The following is a 25764-nucleotide window of genomic DNA, read 5'->3' as shown; positions in this document are numbered from 1 at the left end:
TATTATTACTTTTACAAAAAATATAACTTGCATTTTTGTTTGTTCTATTTATTTACAAGTCAGCCATTTTATTTGTACCTTTCTCACTTTACAATCTTTTTTAACCTCTACCCAAACAATAAACACAAAAATCACATCGACCCAAATGTGTAAGAAAATATTACCTTTTCCATACATATTGTTAGTAATATTCGGTGGATCTTTAAAGTGACCCGAATTCCGGACCGGCGTATGATCAAAATGCAGGGTCAATCGATTCCTTCGTGGCGTACTATTCGCCGAGGTGATTTCCTTTTGCGTATTTATTACGGGGTATACGGTCGCATCTCCGTCTACTTTATCGTGACCATTTTCGAATATGGGACTTGCTAGAGATTTTGTTACCAACCGATGGGCATTATCTGAAATTTTTAATAGTATAATAAAGAACGACTCATTTTTATAGTATAGTATCTGCCTCTGAAGTAGGCAGATAGAAAAATAACATTAAGTGAGAAAAAATTATATGTACTGTTATCTCTAAATACTTTACATTTAGCGGACTAGATACTAAAATCTTTATAAAAAATCCTATAAAAAAAAGTGCGTGCGTACAAAGTACACATGTCACAAGTGAATCTTCTTTGTAAATTAATTATTACTACGGCAAAAGCCCCAATATATGATAGATCATGGAACAGTATATTATCTCTCCTTGTAATTGTATATCTGTCTATATTCACACCGTATACGTGCCAATGATAATATAAATAAATAAAGCATGTATTATTTCCCAATATCCCTTATTCTCTCTCTCGTTCAATCTTTCTTCACTATAGCTCTCTCCCACCTCTCGCTCCATGGCACTGTGTGTTTTCCTTCACCGTTCCAGCGAATGTTAAATGCGCACACATCCATTGGTGAACAACCGGGGATCGAACGTACGACCTCAGGGATGAGTCGCACGCTGAAGCCAGTCCAAGACTGCTCTAGGTACATATCTTACCGAGTACAATGGTAAGCCAAGGCGCATAGAGTTGTGCGAGCCTCGCTCTCGCCTGCCTTGTGTTGTACCGATCGTCGTGTTCGTGCTTCGTTAGTAAATTACGTAACACGTTCAACGCTACGCGACGCTTTTGAGGGGCTTCGCGCAGTGATTGCTCTACCTATGGCAGCAAATTATATATTATTATAAACATTTTATTAACATTAACTGCACCATAAATTATATATTATTATAAACATTTTCCACCTTATCAAAGAAACCATTTTAAGGAAGCGGGAAGACTATTTAGTAGTAACAATTTGATATAAAATATTACTTTTTGTAGTTTGTTTTATTTCAGCGTTCTTTTTTATTATATTATGATTCTTGAAACGGGGAAGCCGCGGAAACTATAGACAATAGAGCAAAGTGACGTACTAGTTTAACAGTCCATTTTTTTTGCATTTATATCAATCAATCGAATTATTAAAGGTGGAATCGCAGAGCACAGCTATTCATTAATAAAAGGGAAATATATAATGAAATGAAATTTTTACTCACATGTTTAATAAGAATACCAGCCAAGAAGTGTCTCATTATAAAATCTTCAGTTAATTTCAGTCTTGCGGGATCTGAAACATTGTAATTGTTTTTGAGTGATGTGTTTTATTCACTTTCAATATTTATATTAACTATTAAAAAAAAATCTAGATATGTAGTTTTCCGAAAATATTAATAAATACCTTGTACCTTTACAGTTAAAGTATAATTATTATCATTTTATTTTCCAATAATTTTACAACTTCTTTTTGATTCCCTACGATGTAACACATAAATTTTCCTAGAAAAGCCTCAATTCACTTATTTAAACATTTATTGAAAGTTTGTTATGTTACAAATAAAAACAAGAAAATGATATTATTAACGCGAAGCCTCATAGCCCAAGCCTCCTAGTCACAAGCGATCTCTTCCAGGCATAAAATAATAGGCTTATTCTATATTAAGGGAAAACCATTAATTAATTTAAACTAATATCGAAGTAAAAATTGTATCATATAGGCACTATATTTATATTATTATCCTTTCAAACGTATTTATTTATCAAATAAATATATACATTACTCTTATAAAATATGCAGATACGATAATGACGAGAATTTTTTAAATAAAAAATAATACATTAAATATTAAACTTAAACACATTATATACAAAATATCGCTACTGTGAATTCATTCTGCGAACATTTAAATATCGATAGTGTCGGAGACAGTATTTAGTAGGCGATAGTCTGTGATAACAAGGATCTGTGTAGACTGGCTCTCTCTCTGAATATCGCAAACAAGTACTGTAAACTGGCTAATGCACAAACAGTGTTAGAGCCAAAAAAAAAAAAAACTGTAAACGTACCTTCATCAGAATCCTTGGGTACTTTGTTTGCGAGCAGAGGCAAGTTGAACGGTACGTAGTGTTCGTGCGAACAAATCGTTTGCAAAAATGTGAACTTGAAATCGAACAACGCTTTTGGATCGCAAGTCTTGAACTTCTCCAAGTACTTTTTGATTTGACGGAACACGAAACCTCGATCCATGAGCGAGAGGCATGACTGAAATAGAACGGTGATTTGATGAGCAATATATTTATTATATGGTAGTCCTAGTAGAATTGCAATGCGACAAATGGGGCTTATATACATAATACTGCAGAACCGACTGTCAGTCCTCTAGCGAGTTTTTTTACTAAAATTTATAATAAGGTCCCAAACCACAAATTTCGGATTATGAAAATTAAAAAAAAAACACATATATAATTATAAATGTTAAACTACCTACTTCATCTCTTGTTAGCGATTTACTTTATGTAAGCATGAATTAGCAATCGTAATCAAAAATATAATATAGCTGTAACAATATACATTATACACTAATAAATGTCTGTAAAAAATGCTTCTAAAACATTTATTGCCACTTCACAAATCAAGTAATTCTTTCATAGCCATGATTTTGTTTTTAAATACTTTCCAGCTTATATCAGCTACCCTCAGAAAAATGTAATATTATAACAAATAAATATGTAATTTTACAATTAATTTTTTTGACGTTTATAAGTGTACTTGTCCTATATGAATAAAGATATAATTGATTGATTAATAGATAAATTAGTGGTCTGTGCTTTCAGTAGAAATCTACGAGTAGTTTTATAAACTTGACAAGTTATATTATTTACATTATTTGACGCATCAAAGCATAGTATTTGACAAAGATAAAAAAATTAGAAGCTTACCTTAAGGAACAAAGCCAAATTCTTGTTGAATATGTGTGTTTGCATCGGTTGTTGCAGTATGTATGACGGCTCCACGGTACTAACCAGTCTGTCAATGTTCTCCAACAATTCCGAGTGAAAACGTTCGTGGCGAGACATCTATACGTAAAAGTCTGTTAATATCATACTATTTCTCTAAAACTGACCCAGATAAAACAAAACAAGTGCTGCTATAGATAAGTAAATAAGGGATAGGCAGGCACCGCAAAATTCATCATACATATTGCATCTGCTTTGATTTATTTCTATACAAGCCTGACACATGTAGATTTTTGAAACATGCTATGCCTTACGGGCTTTTTCTTAGAAAGTCGAGCTACTAAGCCAACAGCTTCATTCAATTATTATCTGCAATTCCTGAATTGTGCTCTATATAACATATAGGCCTAAGATTTTGTAATATATAAATTAATAATCCAGACACCTATGTTTTTGCTTGGTTCACCGTTTCGAGTTTGTTGTGTCTACCTACATTTTTGTTGCTGTTTCTGTTTTGTGAATTTTTATATAGGTACCTACATCTGTGTGTAATTATTTAGTCTTAGTTTGTAATGTTTTCTCAGTAAGCGAATTTTTAATTCATATGAGAAATAAAGTTATTCTAACCGTATATAAATATTGAATATGCAAAATCAGCGATTCATCCCTAAGCTATGAGACAAATAATTACAGAAAAATATACCTTTATCCTTCCAGTATTAATCAAATACTGCACCATACTCTTCACAATAGCATCAAAGAAAAAGCTCGAATATTGCATGAATTTGTGTCCAAGAAGAAAGTCTTGCTGCGTTGGGTCAACAAACATGTGTAATGGGGCAGTTAAAACTGTATGCAACTTTAGTTCCACGCAGTTAAAGACATACTGAAAAAAAAAAAGTTGATATTGGGAGTAAACCTTACTAATCTTTGAATATATAATTGATTTAAAATATTTTTTATTAATACCCGAGTTTCAGATATTAAAAAATCTTTAAGCATACATTTAGTAGGTCGCCCTCTTTTGTAAACTGTTTTTTATATTTGTTATGTGTATGTTGTTAAGGTAATAAAGGATAAATAAATAGTAACGTAGTTTTGGAAGGCGTAAGACTCAAATAAACTTGGATGTACTTATAAAACCCGTTATAAGTATATGCAAGTCTTAGCTAACCTAAGTTTAGTTTAAAATGATAACCATTATTGTGTTTACAGAGAGAGATTGATATAGATTATAATTACGTTTGTATCTTTTTGTTACATTTTGTTAAAGCTATGATAAAGAGAAAGATGAGTGTTAAAATAATGCAATTAGATTAATATGTTTTATGAACAACTTAACACACCTTTATATAACTATCCAGTAAATCTTTTCGTCCATATTCGTGAATCATATGAACATATTGTATCATTAGCTTTACAATCTGATAGCCCATATCGTGTGAATAGCCCTTATCAATTGTCTGGAAAAAATCAATCATTCATTCATTAAAATGGCGAAACGAATCATATTTTCTCTTAGTATTGTCTTTTATTAATATGACTTTAATTATTGTAAAAGCGTGCGTGGTCACTATGACGCACGCTTTTACAATAATACATAGCTTCAATCCGGTAAAAAGTGTTTTCTTTAAATAATTTATCTCTTTTTGAAGTTTTGTTAAGACATTAAAATTTATGAAAACCAAAATATCATATTTATTGCGTCTTCATAAATGTAATTTAAAAATACTTTTAAAATGTATATTTAATTACATAAATTTTAAGTAATATTTTTTTTATACTTTAAAAATTTTCCCAAAAAGCGACCATGTTTTTTAATAGTATAATTAGCTTATGTCCTTACCATAAGTTCAAACAGTTGATTTAATATAGTCGGCAAGAAGGCTACGAGAGAGCTTAATTGTATCCCGTGTGCGGCTTTTAAAGCATTTGTGACGTCATGAGGTGAAATGGGACTAGAGGGGGGAGATGTATTTATCAATCTCTCTATAGAACTGAATAGAGTATGTAAATGTGAGTCTCTGGTCTCAACGGTGGAGTCGAGGACAAGTTGGCAACGAAAGAGCTGCTTCTCACCTTCAACCCATACCACTTCGGGCCCTGTGTTCTGGAACGGCATAAGATATAGTAAAAAAAAAAAGATGTTAAATTGATTCCAAGTTTACATTTACTACCAGTTCGCAATTCCAGGGCGTAGAGCTATTTAAGCTATAGCTTTGTTACTTAAAAAATCTATATATTCATTATATATATACTAGCTGACCTGGCAAACGTCGTTTTGCCATGTATATAATTTATAATAAAAAATAGGGGTTGACCGTAGAGTATGGTAGTAGAGATGTAAATATTTATACGCTAAATATTTATAAGCTGGGACGGGTGCAATGCTGATGAAAAGCAGGTTTTTATTATGTATTGTTATTTCCGTCGCTGGAAAGCTCCGATATAATCAATCAAAATTCAAGAGAATCACTCTATCTATTAAAAAAAACCGCATCAAAATCCGTTGCGTATTTTCAAAGATTTAAGCATACAAAGGGACATAGGGACAGAGAAAGCGACTTTATTTTATACTATGTAGTGATTTATGTAATTTAATTTCGTATATCACATACCCCTTTTCCGAGTCCCAATGGTTGAATAGATAAATATCCAGATGGCAAGTGTGTTGCAATTGGCAAGTTCACAAATTCGTCAATAAATTTGTCGTTTTTAAGCAACGGCACCCAGGCATAACTAAAAGAAACGTTTTATTAGAACTTATTGAAAATAGACAAACCATTTTTTAAAATATGGATACTGTATCCCATCTCTTAATATTATATTGTGATGAAAGAGACAGAAATATACTTTAATTAAAATTGTACAAAAATACGATGGTTTTTAAGTACGGCATAAAAATGTGGGCTATGTATGTATGTACGGCACGTATATAGAAATGCATTAAAATACGTAAAAATATATTCTATATTTTGAAGTATTTTAAATTATATTATAAGTAATGTACATCGCCTCTGTAATTGAAGTCTACTCTGGGGTAACAGGGTCGGTAGGCGCAAAAATTGATAATCTTACCCAATACAAGTTTCCACATTGGTATCATTTTTCTTAGCAATATCGCAGGATATATGGTGAAATGTAAAGAGCAGGTGATGTTGGTTGGTTAACGTAGTCGGGAGTCGAATCTTGGCCTCATCGCACCAGCTTGGGTTTGCATTATGATGTAATACTGAACACTTGTACTGGTCTGTCATACCTATACGTCCGTGGATTATCTAAAAATATATAATTTAATAATTTCTGCAAATTGTATATTTACTAGTGTTTTAATACACGTCGTTCAGTACGCACGCATGTTTGGTGTTTTCTCAGTGTGAATTCAATATGTCATACATATACACCTATCACCAGAAATCACACTATTAAAAATATATATCAAATGAAAAAAAATGTGAGCCGTCACAGGACGCCTGGCAGATGTGAAACATCGACATTATTTTGTAAAAGTAATATGCAGAAAAGAACAAACTGTGATAGGAACTAAATATGTTATAATGATAAAATAAAATATTACGATTTTTTTCCAGATAACGATGACTATTTGTTGAATAAACATTATTTTCATTAAATATTTTTAATGTGAAATTAACTACTGCATTTAGACTGTATATCATATAGCGTGGCGACGCGTCGCCACGGCATGCGTCGCCACGCCAGAAATCGGTTTTACGTGCGGCTATAGATGTTTCACATCAAAAAAAAAATTAATTACAAAAAAAAATACCTGCAAGGCTTTAACATCGCCCGTATCGCTGTCCTTCAATTCGATTGTGCAGGAAATATTTCTCGCTCGCACGAAGACTTTCTGAGATTCAAAATTCAGGGCTAACGGTCGGACGTACAGGTGATGAATGTATGCTGCATACGGTTGTTCAGGCTCAAAATTGTACGTAGAGAGCTCCAACGTTAATGGCGATGTTGGTGGCAATGGAAATGGCTTTAGTGCAGCATAGGAACTCGTCATACAATCTATAAATAATATATAATAGCATTAAACATTGTCAAGACAAGTGAACCCATATAATCTATAAATGATGATTAAGATTAGAAGTATGTTAAATTTATACTCGCAACGACAAATATTTTTTCAACAATTTACTTCTTTTTTTAACTCTAAGAGGTACTTGACCTCTTGTGCTCTTGTGCTTTTTCAAATGGAAAGATAGATTTTTTTTTATATATATATTTTTTTTCAAGTATTACCTAAGCACTACAGGGTTTGATTTTCTTATAAGGTGATTACGTCAATAGTAATTATTTACTTTTTACACATATTACCAGCACTGTCTATGCTTGAAAACTTTCTTTGCTTACTTTTGCTGACAAGAGGGGATACATTTTAATAAATCACTTTACGTTATAATTGAACAGCCCCATACAATTATTTTGGTTTCAGTTGATAGTTAAGAGAGCTAAAATCTTAAAAATCTTGAGAACTAAGACTACAGAGTGAAGGAGTTTAATTCACAATATTTTTGCTTCCCTCACACTATTCATCAATATGAGCAGATACAAGAGGTTTTAAAGGTCATGAACTTTTTTAGCTTTTATTTGATATAGACAGATATTTATAGACTATGTGTAAAATGTTCCAGATTGTAAACTTTTCTAGTACCTAGATTACAGCAGTTCTTACAATAAATTTTAATGAGTGTAAATGAATTCTACTTTTCTATGAAAATAATTTGTGGTAAGCAAAACATACTTGGTATTTGTTCATTACAAGGGAGAATACTGATGGACAGCCACCCAGGTATCGCATTCAATTTGGCCAATTTTTCTGGTTTTCTAAAGTCTTGCAGAATTTTCAGTAAGTCATCGTCAGACATTTTATTTGGCTCCTGTCGGTATATGGCTGGGAATTCTGGCGTTGTATCCAAATCGTTACTATATAATCTGTAAAAATCTAATTTTAGAAAGTGCTTTTCATGGATATAAAGCAAATTTGTTAGGTTATTTACATGGGAATAGTTTTCTTTATTCCCGTGAAAAAAAAGTTAAGAGGTTTTATATAAGTCTGTAAAAAAGTTAATTCATCTAAGTTAAACCGTGTGTTAAACCGTTAGTGTGCTTAACTAATTAGAAAAACGAGTATAATTTTTGTTATTAATAATGAATTATTTAAATTCCGTTGTTTGACTGCAATATTTTGTATCGTTGAACGAAGTTTTTAACCAACGCCAAAAAATCAAAAGGTGAAATATCAACGTGATGTAAATCTTTTAAATTATTTTTTTTTTGTATCTTTAATAAACTGAAATATACAGAAATTTTATGAAACCCTATCTTCAATAATTAGTACGGTGTATTAATAATCGGAAAAAAAATACCTGAACAAAGGTTTTGCCGCCCACGCAAACGGCATCCTATAATTCCCAACACGATTTGCATAGGCCTGCACATTTTTGTGGACTTTGAGGCCTAATCGAGGGTCTTTTGTGGCTTTTTGATATGGCTCCAGGACTTGACTTACGTGACCTTGAAGAATCTTATCGATCCTCACAACCAAAAATAAATCCGGATGTGGGTTGTTCACTGATAACAGCACCTAAAAATTACAAATCCATATTCTATTAGGCAGCCTTCTAAAAACCAAAGATTATAACAACAATATTTTTCAAGTAAGACGATCTTACTTATCTTTAACACAAACGATTTAGGAATAAGTTTTTTTTTTCAGCTAGGTTATAAACAATTTAATATAAAATCAAAATTTTACGTTATTGAAATAGATATATGCTCAAGATAGAGAGAGAGAGAGAGAGAGAGGTGGAGAGATGAGGTCTATACTCTACAGGTCAATGAAAAAAAAATTTTTTTTTATAAAATTTAATGAGGAATAAATAAGAGGCTTCATTAATTATTGTTTTTATTAACATTAATTGAACGCTTGCCGTTTATTATATTAGTATATACTACTAGTTAACGGATAAAGAAAAACTAGCGAGACAAATTACTAATTTAGACTATTAAAAGAAAGTTATTCGTTTTTCTTGACATACTATGCATATACTGAATGCTATCTCCAACACTATCGACACATTATTATTAAAAATATAATATATTATTTATTATATTTTTCTATAAAATAAATATTTAGGAGAGATAGCATCTGTAGGGAATAAATTCTAAAATATGATTTGTTTTTCGCCACCCCAACAATCGTTTGACAATGCAAATTACAAAGTAGAATTGGTTTTAATTTTTTTTTTTTTTTTCAACAATTCCTTTTTAAAACTTCAAACATTAGTGAAAAAACAACAAATTTTTATGCACTTCTTGCACTCTCTTTCTTTCTTCTTCCCTTACTAAGACTGCCTGGAAGAGATCACTTGTTAGCGATAAGTCCACCCGTTACATCCCTAATAATTTATGTTACTTATTTTTTATTCATAATATGGTAAAGTTGTAATAAATAAGTACTGAATAAAATAAATAAATAAATCAGTGGCACTACAACCTCTTTAGGTCTTGGCCTCAGATTTCTGAATCAGTTTCATGATCAATTTTTAAATCTAGGCAAGTAGGTGATCAGCCTCCAGTGCCTGACACACATCGTCGATTTTTTTGGGTTTAAGACATGTCGGTTTCCTCACGATATTTTCCTTCACCATTCGAGCAAATGTTAAATGCACATAGAAAGTTCATTGGTGCACAGCCGGGGATCGAACCTACGACTACAGGTATGACAGTCGCTCACTGGAGCCACTAGGCCAACACCGCTCTGTATTCAATAATAATAATATTAGCTTTATTTGATTCCATAACAACTACAATGATAAGTTCATATAGAACAATAATTAATAAATTGATTAAACATTTATACTTTATATTATATTAATTGACTTCATGCATTTAATTATAATTATTTAAATTATTATTTATTTAAATTGAATGTATGGAGATTCAGATAAAAGCCTCCCCCAATTCTCAATATCCTTTGCTATATCCATTCCTCTCTACTCAATACATTAGCTGAAAAACTCCACATACCTGTTTCTTTGAATTAAACCACTCCTCCGGTATTTGTTTAACATCCACCTTTACATCATACTTAAAATTCTCGACCAATGACTTGGTACACTCATTCTCCTTTATAAGATCTCTAACAGCCGCGTGATTGAGATCAAAATGAAAGTTCTCCGTCACTTTCCTCCCGCTACGTGCATCGTATATTGCTAAGTGAGTAAAATAAGGTTCGACTTGGCACAACAACTCTTTGTCACCATCTATGGGTGCTTGTAATCTGAATTTCAGACTTTCGCACTTCAATAATATTCTTTGACCGAAATGTTCTCTGGAAAGACAATAGTATTGTAGACTATTCATAAGACGTAGTTAAATAATTTTTAATAATAGTTTTTTCTATAAAAAAAATGACAATTAAGACCTGTAGAGATTTTATTGTTGAAACAAATTGCTTTACACCAAAATCTCTTTTCAAAGTCTTAAACACAATTTCATAAAAGGAGAAAAATAATGTATGTATACGATGGTTATTTTTTTTCCTTCAACTTAGCACAACCAATAAAATACTTTTCTGCATTGCACATAATTTTTTTTGCTTAATGAAATCTTTTGAACTTTCCAAAAATCCACCTCCACCACAGCCCATGGGCTTTGGCCTCACATTACATTCATTTTTATAGATATGATCACGTTGCCGATTTTCGATTTGACATGCCGGTTTCATCACAAGGTGTTCCGCCATAGTACACCCTATTAAATGCGCATATAGACTGAAAGTTTATTGGTGCATAGCCGTGACCGAACCTACGACCTCAGGGATGGGAGTTGCACGCTGAAGGCTAGGCCAACACTGCTTTATGAAATATTGTATCATCAAAATCACATCAAGGTCACATTGTACTTAACGAAAGTCGAAAAAATTCTATATAAGATATTACCGACTATTTACCATACGAAGTTCTGCGTTAAATAAAGCTTTTAACTAATTACGCATCAATTACAAACTTAGTTGCTCTTATCATAAATAAATACAAGGACAATGTAATTATCTCAATAAGCTAATATAAACCCTTATCTCACTTGAATGGTTCCAATTGTGGTTCGGGTGAAGGCGATCTCTTGTATGGCAAGTTGAATATGTTCGAGCGACATTCGTTCCTCGCGGCCGCGATTGAGAGGTCAGTTTCCCGTGAATATCGCATTAGTAGTGGATTCATACTGTGTTCTAGGCCTTTCAATGTACCGTATATGGGAGGCGGGGGCTCGCCTGTTAAGGATATGTCCGCATCTGAGAATAGGAAAGTTGAGCATTGAATTTGATGTAACCCCGATATATTGGACTCAAACAAATGTATAGGACATTTCATACGGCTTTAAAAATTCATTTGAATCACTACAAAGCTCAATGCTGTAATGTTTATCAGGCAGCAAAATAGCACGTGAAATGTTGGGACGGTGTTGGGTTTTATAATTTAAATTTTTATAGGTAAAAGTATTTTATTTTAGGAATATGTATCAGTTTTTTATGAAGATGTTTTCATATCAAAAATATTTTTATTACGATAAATTTAAAATTTAAATTAAAATAAATTTAATTTAAAATTAAAATTTAAAATAGAAAAGAATTAGCATATATGTACGAACACTATGTGGCTGGTAGCTGAACTTATAAATATCTCCTTGGACTATTTTCAATAGTTCTATGACCGAAATTAATTACGGTTTTATTGCATAATATTATTTACTTTTCATGAACAAATTTGTAGCGAATTAAAAGTAAATTTTATATTATTCTGTCTTTAATTTACGCGAGTACTAAAATAAATATCTTCTGCTAAATCCACTGGAGTTATATTGATATCTAAAACTTTAAATGTAAACCAACAAAAACACAAATGAACAGGAAGGACAAAATATACCTTTATCTAAAATCTCGTCATTTTGATGATTTCCCTGATCTTGGTTCTTCTTGAGCGCTGAAGTGAAACAATTAATCCATTCCTTAATTTCTTCCTCATTTTCTGCTGCGAATGTGTATCCTTTGTTCCCACTCATACGCAATTCAAAACAAAATCTACCGCGTTTTGTATTCTGAAATAAAATTAAGAACAAAATATAAGCTAATTAATAAACAGTTTAAATAATAATAATCAGTTTGCTAGCATTTTAATAAAATATAATGAACTGTAGAATAATGCATATATTATAATAAAGTGTGTGATCAACTCTGAATTGCTAAACTACTACAACTAATGAATTGAAAAACATCAGCAAGTAAATTAAAAAATTAAAACTAAACCATATGAAACATATCTTTTAAACTCGCTTTCCATGCCAGATTAATTTACAATATATGAAAGCTTCTAAAACATACCCTAACTACTTCTGAACAAAAATCCATGACAATTGTGAGCTTTGTATCTGTTTTCTTTTCATCCTTATATACTTCGAGTATATATGTACCATCAGCCTCTTTAACCATTGAGCAATAGCGTTTCTTGAAAGATTTTGAAGCAAGATTGCTAAACATCCTTTCTGAGCCTATCTCTGGTCCTTTGTAAAGGTATCCCTCTTTTGTTCCAACATCCACTTTGTTTTGAGCTTCATGTTCATTTTCTATTTCAGTATCGAGATCATAAATTTCAATCGGCAACTTTGTGTCAAAGGGCCTGTAAAATATTAAGCAACTCTTAAAGAATCTTTTTTCTAGAAATAAATACAATTTCTTGGAGTAGTAAATATAATAAGTATTTATGATTATAAAATTTAAGAACATAATAAAAAATAATTTAATTTAAGTAATAGACTGAAAGCTGAATATTAATATAAAGAAAATAAAATTATTAGAAAATAAATTTAGACATCATAAGTAAACTCTTTACATAGAGCAAGGATGGCCAACTCATGATAAATTTGAAGTATTGTAGTTTGCTCTGATAGCATAATCTATAACACATAATTAGTTTTCATATATAGACTAAGAAATTAAGTTTATTTAAATAAAAAAATATTTATAAATAAAATCAAGGTTAAAAAATGTTATATGCAAAACTGCATTCATATCTGACAATAACCTTCTCTTTTTATCTGCAGCTTTGGATCTGACCATGACTTCAACTCTAAATTAGTTTGCTAATAGGTAAAGCTATTTTTCAACACATTCGCTTTATGATACCATTTCAATTCAATTAGTATTAATTACAGTACTTTGCTCTTAGGTTAATTGTTGATCTTGAAATAGCTAACTTGTGTTGAACCTTTTGAATATTTTCTGCTGATAAATATGAAAAAATATACAGTGTTCAATTTAAAGTTTGGATAAACAAGTGTTCCTGATATAAGCTATCTAAATCATTTTTTTTCCTTTAAGGATAATATAATTATTATAATTTGTAAATGAGGTATTGTTTTATTATAAATTACATATGATAAAGTTCTTTGCCTAAGGTAAAATTAATAGTTATGGTAAACTATGAGCTAGTTCTAATTTATAGCAAACAGGAAAGTACCTTACCGTGGCAAATTATGATAAGAGCCTGAGTAATTACTATATTTGTAATGAACAAGGTTCCAACTGGATGCATAGCTAAGGAGAGCTTGTCTAGTTAGAAGGGGGCATGTTGCAGATGTTTTCACATCAGGGACGGCTGTTGTCACTGTTCTCCATCTCCGAGGGAGAACCACACTCTAAGGAATTACACCATTAAAATTTCATAACTTATTTGAAAATTAACCATTTGCTTAATTATATTGATTAAATATAACGTATTAGTAAATTGTTCATTTTATACATACGTTTAACTTACATAATTTGTTAAGAATATTCTATGCTACATTTATTGTCAGTAAAATATTATAAATGACTGTATAAGTACCTATTTAATCAACAATAGTGTGTAAAATACTTACAGAAACATCATCTGATGGATACAAAAGTATATCCCGTAATGGATCATTCAGTAATAGTGTTTTGTTCTCTTGTATGTACTGTTCAAAATCCAAAACTGTACATTTGGTTGTTATAATATTCTGAAATGTAAGATGTGTTTCTGACATTTGATCTGCTTTTTGTATAAGAAGTAAATATTATGTATAATGAAGCCAAACTACTACTTAACCTTGTTGCAAGACAATGCACTACTGTTATGTAAATATTATGAATATTGAGCCTGTTATTACAAAAAATGTATTCAACTTTGACTAATTCTTATTAAATATGTATGAATAGTGTATATATATATTTTTAAACAATACACGGTTAATAAGGTCAAAAAAATTTTTTTAACACAAGCAATTTCAGGATAAATATATAGGATGAAAACAATTTTTAATATTTGATTATTGGCCTGTTTGAATATTAAAACTGTTTTTTATGCTTAACTATGAGACTTATATATTATGCTGAATAACGATAATACTAAGAAAGGCAACGCTTAATAACATTAAATGTAAATATTTACCCCGTATTCAGTGCCGTTCTTTTTCCCTTTTGAATTTACTGGAGGCATTTTCACTAGAAATCCGGCTGGTTCACTTACTAAAATTACGAGTAAAAACGCTAAGTATAATCTCCAGCTTCATTATTTACATTCACACCAATTAGGAACATTATTAACAGTTGCGGAAGTTTAAACGAGTAAACGCTGATGAATAAAATTTAGATACCACTGCAAACAAGAAATTCAAATAAAAATCTGCAGTTTGTATATACAGACAACAGCTATGTACAAAAGCCGCAAGATCAATGAAACTGTCAAACATGAAATTTGATACTTGATAGTTGATAGTGTTTCAGTGACGCCTAACGAAAATGACATTGATAGTTGTTAAAGTGACGCCAAAAGATAGTGACATTGATGGTAAATATGTAATCTGTTTACATAGATAACTAATTCACAGGATTGATACTTTAAAATGTAGTGTTATAACGAAGTTTAAACACAAAAACATCATAATTTTAAACTTCGTTATAACACTACGAAGAGAAGAAAAGTTTTCAATTCTTCGTGTCTTTTAGTATGTACATATAAGCATTGTTAGTTTTTTTATTTTATTAGGATTAAATTCATTACATATCGTAACTCCTAAGTCCTTAGGCTCAACTCACTCTTACAGGAGGTTTACCTTTGAAATGCTTTATCTTTACTTTATAGACGTCAAAAGAGAAAAATTTGGGTTCATCCAATTTTGGAATTAAGAGAACAACATGGACAATTCCATCATTTGTTTATGGAACTTACAAGTGATGAAGAAAAATTTTCAACTATTTTAGGATGTCAGTGTCTTCGTTTGATGAAATGAATAATATACTGTAGAGCTGTCGACTGCTCTAGAGCCGCCGACGGCTCGAGCAACAGTGTATGCCTAGCGACTGCTCGCGAGCGGTCGACGGCACGATGTAATTTCATCATGTAGTTGACGGCTTGATTCTTGAAGCGGTCGCGTCTACGGCAGCGAATGAATGGCTATAGTTCACCGCGCGGTCGCGGCTTCAAACAGTCGGTCATAACTAACAAACGAAACAGTCCGTATGCGGCTGGCCTTAGCTTTGAGCTAGAATATTGTGAACCAATCTGGTCGTATTGAGGTAACAGCGTTACACGAGAAAAATTACTTCTTTTCTAGATAGCCCAAAACCTCATTCTTCCAAAACTTAAAGGCCATTAATTGCTAATCGTATTTAGATATCGCAAGGACAGGAGGGTGGCCTAATGTAATACTTTAAACTCCGTTTTCATAAGTTTTAGTTGCTCCGAATGTCAAATAATCAAAATTTATTATTCATTACATATTCAGAAACGTACCTATACATAATCACATGATTAAGGAAAGAACAAGTACGTTGCCAGTTTATTTCCTTTGTTACCAGTTAAAGTTTGAGAATAACTGAACTTTTGTATGAAACTTCGGAGCGGAGGTTAGGGTTGCCTGGAAGAAATCGCTTGTGAGCGATAAGGCCGCCCGTTGCCTTATATCTTTGTTAAACTGTTTTTTTATTATTTTTGTTATGACGTATATGTCTTGTATAAGGTAATAAAGGATAAATAAATAAAAAAACGCAGTAAGATCGAAACTTTTCTATATTTATCTTAGGTACCCCGTAATTTTTCTTTGGGTAAAGGCGGAAAGTTGAGATGTTTCCTAAATTGCTTATAATAGCCGACCATTCATGTGAGTTCGTAACTAAGAGTAAAAAACTAGGTACCTATAATGAAATATTTTATGATAATATAGTCGCTATCTTGTAATTATAGTTACAACACATGGGGTAAGATTAAATCACTTGACTTGAAGATTACCTATACCAAAAAATCACGATGCTGAAATAATCCAAATCCCGCACTCCACGCATTCTGGGCTAACTTGGAATATGGTTGGGAACGTTAAAAATTGGCGGTTTTAACAAAAATACCAGCACTCAAAAATTCGTGTTAAAATTGATGCTATAGGCGATTTCTTGTCTTAACCCATTTTTCATCTTGTCTTAAGTATTATGATTAATAAATGGCGAATATATTAACTAGCTAGCGAAAAATAAAAATAAACTCCAAAATTGCGCCTAATCAAAACTACAAAATATACCGAACATACCTAGATATTTAAATAGAATAGAATAGAATAGAATAGAAATAACTTTATTAGACACAAAATACAATAATTGTTACTATAAAGTAGAGTGCTCTGGCCCCCACACTAGGATTCCCTGTGTTGTGGGCAGCCAGTCTCTTCCTTTTACATCTAACTTAATTAATTATACATACTTAATTAATTAATTTTACTTAATAAATTTATACCTATTCTATTTTTTTACGATAAGAATGTTTTCTGTGTTAGTATATGACAGCTTAATAAGATATTTTTTGAGTTTTTTAGTGAAATAGAAAATATCGCAGGCGCAACTAAATAAATATTATTTTATGATTGTTTATATATACAATATCATATAACACATAAAATACTGTACATATTTAGTCTATAATATTTATTTAAGCTGTAAAAAGTATATTGAGACCAAACTTACTTTGAGATACATACCTACTCACATTTTCGTCAGAATAATACAAAAAGAAACAAAAAAATCTTATGACGAAAAAGTCTTGTGGTTTTCAAGAGGAGTCCTGCCAAGCAGACTTTGCTGACTTTAGAATCAGGAGGTTCTGTGTTGGCAACTTTTGCAAAATGAAATGTGATAGATTAACGACTTTGGGCGCAAAAAGACAGTGGCGGCCGGTAAGATCCTCAAGTCGACGATTAGTTGCGCTTCGCTGCTTGTTTGGCAGCGCCGCGTCGCAAGCCAAATCTCAGTCACGTCAAAATTATGAAAATATTACTCAAGTAAATTTAAAATCCGTAATTGAAACACTTATTTCACTTATTGTAACTGCTTTTAAATACTAAATAAAAAGTGATCCACGTTAAGAAATGTGTAATAAATAGGTCTATAATATGTTGAGATACAAGGTGCGCTTTTGGCCCTCGACGCTGGTCTTGACATGCGCTTTCGAAACCTCCTCACGGAATGTCTTAAAAGGGGCCTTTTTCCGTCGACATGGAAGACAGGTCTGTTAGTTCTTCTAAAAAAGGGTGGAAAACCTCCGGAGTCACCATCAGCGTATCGTCCTATAGTTCTTCTAGATGAAGCCGGTAAGCTTTTCGAGCGTATCATTGCCGGCCGAATTTATAACCATTTGGAAACTATAGGACCGAACATACATGAGGCTCAATTCGGTTTCCGAAAAAACAGGTCAACGATCGATGCAATTGCGCAACTGCGAGGAGTGTGCGAGGAGCAGGTGTCACGGGGCAGAGTAGTTCTAGCGGTGTCGTTAGACATTGCGAACGCCTTCAATTCCTTGCCCTGGGACTGTATCCTGGATGGCCTGCGCCACCACGGCTTACCGGCCCATATAAGAAGATGTGTAGCATCGTACCTTAACGGCCGTCGTGTCATCTTCCCGAAACAAAATAGCATAGGGAGCCACCTCATCAAGTGCGGCGTTCCACAAGGTTCGGTTCTTGGCCCCCTCCTTTGGAACATAGGTTACGATAGAGTGCTGCGAGGGGAACTAGTTCCGGGAGTGTCAACGATATGCTATGCAGACGACACCCTCGTGGTCGCTATTGGACAAGATTTTAAGGAGGCGCGCCTTCGAGCGACAGCTGGAGTAGCTCGGGTGGTTTCTGAAATCAAAAAGATCGGCCTCGAGGTCGCCCTTCAGAAATCAGAAGCTATATGCTTCTACGGACACAGAAAAGCTCCACCCCAAGGCGCAGACATAATTGTCAGTGGAGTAGTCATCCGGGTTGGTACCACGCTTAAATACCTAGGGCTGATTCTCGACCCACGGTGGACTTTCAGACCACATTTCGCAGCACTTGCCCCTAAGCTCACCGCCACCGCAAACATGCTCTCGCGCATAATGCCGAACCTCGGCGGGCCGAATGGGGGGTGTCGCCACCTTTACGCAAATGCGATCCGGGCGAAAGCACTCTACGGGTGCCCAATATGGGCCGACAAACTTACCAGGCACAATCGCACGATTCTTAGGCAGTCGCAGCGAGTGATCGCAGCCAGGGTTGCGAGGGCGTACCGCACTGTGTCCTATGACGCAGTGTGTGTCATAGCCGGTACCGCACCCTGGCATCTCGACGCGGTTGCTTTTAGCGAAGTATATTGGCGGAGAGCCGAAACCAGGGAAAGAGGAAGCAACCCCACACTGGAAGAAATAAACGCTTGGCGAGCCCTGGAAGCCCAAGAAATGCTAGCAGAGTGGGAAAAGGAGCTGGCGGGAGCGACTGCCGGTAAATATACTATAGAAGCCCTCAGACCCCTGCTCCAACACTGGGTAAGGAGGCGCTGGGGCCAGCTCAGCTATCGTCTTGTGCAGATCCTGTCCGGACACGGATGTTTCGGTAGTTATCTGCACAGAGTAGTAGGGTGTGAAGAGGCACCAACCTGCCACCACTGTGCCGGAGACAGCCCGGATGACGCCCAGCATACGCTGAGAGACTGCCCAGCATGGGACGTGGAAAGGGGACCGTTGCTGGATGCACTCCAGGGCGAGGACGCAACACTTCCAAATGTATTGAAGGTTTTAGTGAGCGCGAGAAATGACGGCCCGTGGAAAATATTTTATAATTTCTGCGAGGCGGTCATGAAAATAAAAGAAGAGGCGGAAAGGACCAGGGAGCTTTGTCCCGATGCCCATCCGCGACGGCGAAGAAAACCGCAGGCCCGTCGCATAAACGCGCGACGCGCTCACCAAATTCTCGCCGCCTAAAAAGTGCCTAAGCGGGGAGCAGGGGTCCATGCGTCTAAAAGAAGGGATGATGACCCATCCCTGCAAGTACTGGACCCGATCTCCCCTAGCTATTTGTAAATGCGTATGGCCCGGTCTGTGAAAGATGCTTGCTGTGTCAAGCATCCTCACAAATCAACAATGGGCGGGAAGAGGCGGACGCAACCGCCGCATCGCGTGTTGGGAAGCGGATAAGGCTCTGCTGTTACCGCATCCCGCATAAGGCGATTGTTGGTGGCACCTTGGGGTTTTAGTGGGTATGCACAATGGCGAGTCCCACATAATCCTTCTGCACCAAGCAGTCGCGCCGCGGAAGGGTATGCGAAAAGCATTTCCCCAAGTAAAAAAAAAAAAAAAAAAAAAAACAAGGTGCGCTTCGTGTATCTCGCTCGTATATAATATACATAATAATATAGTTTTTCATGTAAATAAAATATTCTTTTTGGTGATGAGAAATAAAGTTCTTTAAACATTAAACATTATGTTGAGTCAAAAAATTCTTCTTATATAGTAATAAAATAACGTATGTATATATCTTTTGACATCTTTATTATGAACATCCAAAAATAATTAACAGGCAAAATATGGTAGGTATACATTGTAATCATTTAATATCTTTTTTCTAAAGTAGATTTTATTATTTATTAGGTGTATAATATGTACAATTTACAACAATTTTACAAATAATAATTATTTAGTTTGATGATTGTAAATTTAAGTGTATTGTACTAAACATTCTTTTTAGTAATAGAAAACCATACTTAGTGTAAAAATTTATTTCTTCAATATCGTCGCTCATGAACATCTATAATGACAATTGACATACCTTGTCAGACATTTAAAGATTTACGAGAAATGTCTCGTATATTATTTTAGTAAATGCACTAAAATAATATTTGTTTGTTGATATTATTTGATCAAACAGAACTGGATATTATGATGTGCCTTGCCCCTATAAAATCCTAGTTATAACAAATAAATTTAATTTTTCTTTTGGTTTTTATTGTGCACGTCCCTTAATCAATTATATTTACTTAAAAGTTATTATCTTAATTTTATTAATGACTTTGATCGTACGAAATATATTTTTTTTTTAATTCATCATAATATTCTAGTCATAGTATATACATCAGAAAACGTAGACAGACAAAATACTTTAATAGTGATTAGGATAGTATAAATTTTTGGTCAATGTATGGCACATTTACATCTACATAATATTATGATTTAAGTAAATATGTACCAAAATATTGTACACGAATGTAAAGCTATTTGTACAATAATAATATAACATGTATGTAACTAATATAATTGAGTATTTTACATCGTCGTCTTATAGTTACCAACATACGGATACAAAGTTTAACATTCAAATAGTTCCATACTCATTTGAGACGGGAATGTAAACGCTTTGGATTTTGCAGCCAAGGGCGAAGCTCGCGGCACGTACTGAGACACTGGGGCCGCGGCTTGACGTCAAGTGTAGTCATCATCAATATCCTCATCTTCACTGAACTCCGAATCGGGATCCAGGTCCGGTAGAGGCTTCATATAGTCTGCATTACACGGTGGATTTGTTGGAATTAAATACCCTGTAGAATCTTGCGGAGGCGGTGGTGGTCGGGGCAGTCTTATTTGAGTACTTCCATTGGCCGCAGCCGCTACTTCGAGTTTCCTACAAATCTCGTCAAAGCCAATTCTATTTCTGGGATCCGTTGCCCAACATTCTCTCATTAATCTACAGGCGAATTGCGGGCAGTCCTCTGGTGGGACTAGTAAAATACCATTTGTGATTCGTTTCGTTGCATCGTCATTATTGCAGCCGTAGTATGGTTGTTTACCGCGACTGTAGATTTCCCATAGGACAACTCCGTATGACCACACATCAGATTCGTGCGTAAATCGAGCGTAAACTATACTCTCAGGGGACATCCATCGCACAGGCATGGGTCGTTCCCCGCCCATTTTGTAATAGTCACAGGTGTACACATCACGGGACATACCAAAGTCTGCTATTTTTACCGATAAGTTCGCTCCAACTAAACAATTTCTAGCCGCAAGGTCGCGGTGGACGAACCGCTTGGAAGCAAGATACTGCATGCCTCTTGCTACTTGAAGAGCAATGTGCAGTAGCGCAGGTTCTAATAAGGTAGGTCCAGCTCTTCCACCGCCACGAGATCCTCGTAGTACGCCAGCTAAATCTCCCCATTCCATGTATTCGAAGACCATCCACGGACTAGCATTGATGTCATCTGTAATATTATTATATTATTAGTCCATGTATTCTAGAAGAGTCTTCTGACAAATAAAGTAGTTTTTGTTATTAATTCAAGGAAGTTTTAAATAAGTAATAATGAATTGAAAAATTTTAAAAGATTTTTGTGTAATCAAAGGCATCTGAAGTAATTTAATGTCATTTACCTCTGTAAACAACTCCAACCAGACTTAAAATGTTTGGATGTCGGAATGCGGACATAATTGACACCTCTCTGACGAAGTCTTCCTCGGCACTTCGGCCAGCGCTCTCTTTCAGTACTTTGATTGCTACAACTTGTTCACCATGGTCGACACGAAGAACACCTGGAAAATTTAACATATTTTTTTTATAATTAACTGAAACTAAATTTTTATATACAAAGTTGATATCCATACTTGACAGTTGGTCAGTATCTACCTTTGTGAACTTTTCCAAAACATCCTTCCCCGACTTCTTCCAGGAAGGTCAGAGCACTGCGATCGAGGAGTTTAACCTCAGGTTCTGTGGCATCGCCCCCGTGATGAGTGGCAGGTGAACCTGGAACCACCAACGCCCCAGCACCGCAGACGCCGTACTGCGGGTTCGTTATATACCGTTCAGCAAGCAGAGGCTCGCCAGGTCGTATACGCTACAAAGATAATGGCAGACATTGGCAAAGCAAGGTCAACGAATGATTGTGTTTCGTTCTGATTACATATAATATCCATAAAAGCTTACTTTTGGATCATTTAGTCAGTTGTATTTCTAAGTATTACCGAACGAAAGTTGAATATTAATCTATGCCCATTGGTATTAATATATACATATTTAACTTAGACGAAATATTTGTAAATTGTTTTAACTATACGCGATGTATCCAGGTTAAATCCATCCTTTAAAGGAAGCCTTGTTATGATTCCGTTATTTTGTTTTATTTTAATCTTTATGGAATGGCATACGTTAATGAACGACTCAGAACTGTTACAGTAAAGAGGAAATAACACTAGCTTATCATGGATATAATATGATAATAGTTATGTGATAATATGATTAAGCAATGTTAGATATGAAGCGAAGCTCCTTACCGGTTTGACTTTTCCGTCGACATCACAGATTCGCTTTCTGAGGTAGATAATTAAACTAATTATTGCTACTATGACCAATAGGGAAACACAGCCTGCAACCACCGTCATGATAATCGGTGCAGTTGGGTTTTCATGAACATTGGCTCCAATGAATGCTGGGTCGGTGCCCGTTGCTTCAGTAAGAACTTCACTGCTTACTAACGACTTCGCACCCTGAAATAAAATTACTAAAGTTTATTGGCTCCATTTTTAGGTTCAGCTACGTTAGAAAACCTTTGGGTATGCGTGGACTAATAGTAGCTTCAGCGTGCGCTTCTCACCCCTGAGGTCGTAGGTTCGATCCAATGGACTTTCTTTCTTAGTGCGCTTTAATTTAACATTCGCTCGAAATGTGAAGGAAAAAATTGTGAGGTAACCGGCTTGCCTTAGGCTCAAACAGTCGATGGTGTACGTACAGAAGGCTGATCACTTGCCCATTAGATTAACAAATGATCATGAAACAGATACAGAAATTTAAGGGCCACTGATAAATGGTTTGCGTGGAGACAATTAAAAAATCAAAAACATCGTGAGTGTGTTTCCGACCATCTTACAATTGGTACACTCTTTTCTTGAAGTACCCAAACCGTTTCAGAAATAGGTACTTTATTAAGCTGGTTCCACATAGGGGTCGATGCCCGGCAAAAACTGCCTTAAAAAAGGCTAAGGTGCCTAATAGAAAGACGTCTCCAGTAGTACTACGATCCTTTATGCATATGAACGTACGTTTTTAGCTAATACTAATTCTTAAGCTCACATTAATCGGTATACACGAAAATTATTTTAAGGTAGGTATTGTCTATGTCTAACGATAATCAGTCTGACCGCTGACGTCACAAATGTTTGAATATTTATCAGAAACCACGAAAAAAACGAGTTTCCTTTTATAACGTTTTCATTGTATTACCATCTCAAACGTTTTAAACGCTCAATAATTTAAATTAAAAATGTGTTTAGTTTAGAGATTGATATTATTATAATTTCCAATAAATCGTTTAAAAATAAAAAGGGCTGAGGGAGAATACTGGTATCTCAAATTTTTGGCGATCGTTGGTAGAGGGGCAACAATGTTGTGTAGGAATTTTGGAGTTTTGTTTCGTTAATAGCAACATCCCGATGAAGCATCCGCCAATTTTTAATTGAATTACACGTTGTACGTATATATTTGGTAATATCTTCTTGGCGACAACTATGTATGCTCTATCTTATCAAAAATGAAATGACGTTTTTAGAGCAGGTTTAGTATAACAATAGTTACATTATATAAACCTTACTTGTGCTGTAGGAGATATCGGCGGGTATCTTGTCTCCGTCGCATTCGACGGTCCTGGTGGGATGATATTGTGAATTGCTTTGCTCTGTGTCAATGGCACTGAAATCAATATATTTTATGTTTAATAGGATGGATTTCATCCAAGATTTGATGGATGATAATGAAGATGGATTTGGCAAATTAGGACTATAGGATAATCTTAATATATATATTTCTTGTGTGCGTGTGTATGTGACTGAACTCCTCCTAAACGACTGGACCAATTTTGATGAAATTTTTTGTGTTTGTTCGAGGAGATTCGAGAATGGTTTAGATTCACAATTTTGTCCGCTGGACAATGTTTTTTTTAATTAATTAGTAGTTGTTAATTTTGGAATGTTTTACATTGGATCCGACAGGCGGCGCTACCATCGCACTGTCAAATTTTAAATAATATTCGAATTTTAATTTTAGTCTGTCCCGACAGTTAGCGCTGCGATCAAATTAAAAAAAAGTTTTGTTATCATTGTGTTATTGTAGACCATGTGCTGGATCGTTAGATATTGTCATAACATTTGAATAATAATTTTCATCAAAATGGTCCAGAATGTTTTAGCTTATTAAAAAAAGTTTGAAATTTTCAAATTAAAGACGTATAGACAGGACAACGTCTGTCGGATCCGCTAGTTTTATTTATATATTTTTAAAACTAACACGGGTAATTTTTAGTTTTACTTAAAGCACAATTAATAATAAATATAATGTTGCTTGTAAACTCCGCAGGCTGTGTAAATTAATATTACAGGACCTGGATGACCGAGCTTTTTTTTGCTTTTGCTTTATTTTCTGTTATAAATCGTGTTTTTTGGAAATTTTATTTAAGTACGAATTACATACTAATAAAATTATGAAAATGAATATAATTATTATAAAGTAAGTAAGTAATATTATCGAATAAAGATAATTATATTCATATTTAAGTTTTTATTTGACTGACATCTTTAAACGAGCAGTTCTATGTTTAAGTTGATAAAACACAAATAAAATGACATTTTCTAGAAATGATTCCTAGCTAAATCGATTTATCGCCCCCGAAACCCTCTGATTTTCGAATTTCATGAAAATCGTTGGAGCCGATTCCGAGATTCCAATTATATATATATATATATATACAAGAATTGCTCGTTTAAAGATATAAGATAATAATAATTTTCCTTACAGTCAGTAATAGCTAATTAAGATATTAATAATAAAGATTATGTCATGAATTTGAGGACTGACTGTCCAGTACCTGTGCTTCGAGGACAGCTGATACCATCTCTCATAGGTTGCCCATCCGTAGTGCAGACACAATAATGGGACGTATTGTTGGACACCTGTATGCAACCAGCCTCTGGACCACCGCATGACGAAGACTCGCACCCACCAGGAAAATATTTAACTGAAAACCAAGATATTATAAGATCATCCCTTATAAATAAGTCATAAGATTATGTACTAGAAGAATATTGTAAATACTCTATATAATATTTATTTATTAATAATTTATAGTATTGAT

General features: G+C 34.1%; 2 protein-coding genes across 3 annotated transcripts in view; both read right to left on the bottom strand.

Annotated features, from left to right (window-relative positions):
* LOC110994180 (dedicator of cytokinesis protein 9) overlaps positions 1-15023 on the bottom strand; it is a 44040-nt gene extending 29017 nt beyond the window's left edge. The window contains exons 1-20 of the mRNA XM_045629917.1: positions 14756-15023; positions 14205-14324; positions 13810-13982; positions 12670-12964; positions 12215-12386; positions 11376-11583; positions 10320-10623; positions 8657-8874; positions 8032-8222; positions 7051-7295; positions 6342-6541; positions 5882-6002; positions 5110-5373; positions 4610-4726; positions 3967-4149; positions 3246-3383; positions 2373-2568; positions 1526-1596; positions 986-1145; positions 165-401 (exon numbers count right to left, since the gene is read on the bottom strand). Of these exons, the coding sequence (XP_045485873.1) occupies positions 165-401; positions 986-1145; positions 1526-1596; positions 2373-2568; positions 3246-3383; positions 3967-4149; positions 4610-4726; positions 5110-5373; positions 5882-6002; positions 6342-6541; positions 7051-7295; positions 8032-8222; positions 8657-8874; positions 10320-10623; positions 11376-11583; positions 12215-12386; positions 12670-12964; positions 13810-13982; positions 14205-14324; positions 14756-14803 (3661 nt within the window). The 5' untranslated portion in view covers positions 14804-15023. The remainder of the gene's footprint in view (positions 1-164; positions 402-985; positions 1146-1525; positions 1597-2372; positions 2569-3245; positions 3384-3966; positions 4150-4609; positions 4727-5109; positions 5374-5881; positions 6003-6341; positions 6542-7050; positions 7296-8031; positions 8223-8656; positions 8875-10319; positions 10624-11375; positions 11584-12214; positions 12387-12669; positions 12965-13809; positions 13983-14204; positions 14325-14755) is intronic.
* A 5099-nt stretch (positions 15024-20122) lies between these two features.
* The window catches only part of LOC110994253 (tyrosine-protein kinase transmembrane receptor Ror), a 32488-nt gene continuing 26846 nt past the window's right edge, over positions 20123-25764 (bottom strand). The window contains exons 3-8 of one of the 2 annotated variants that reach the window (XM_022260799.2): positions 25498-25647; positions 24229-24326; positions 22916-23128; positions 22269-22479; positions 22016-22174; positions 20123-21846 (exon numbers count right to left, since the gene is read on the bottom strand). In XM_022260799.2, the coding sequence (XP_022116491.2) occupies positions 21071-21846; positions 22016-22174; positions 22269-22479; positions 22916-23128; positions 24229-24326; positions 25498-25647 (1607 nt within the window). In that variant the 3' untranslated portion in view covers positions 20123-21070. The remainder of the gene's footprint in view (positions 21847-22015; positions 22175-22268; positions 22480-22915; positions 23129-24228; positions 24327-25497; positions 25648-25764) is intronic. The other variant, XM_022260800.2, reaches the window with a different exon arrangement.

Source organism: Pieris rapae, chromosome 10 (assembly GCF_905147795.1).
Source record: "Pieris rapae chromosome 10, ilPieRapa1.1, whole genome shotgun sequence".
Taxonomy (NCBI): domain Eukaryota; kingdom Metazoa; phylum Arthropoda; class Insecta; order Lepidoptera; family Pieridae; genus Pieris; species Pieris rapae.
The sequence above is the reverse complement of the archived record's forward strand: the minus strand, read 5'-3'. Positions and strand labels throughout refer to the sequence as shown.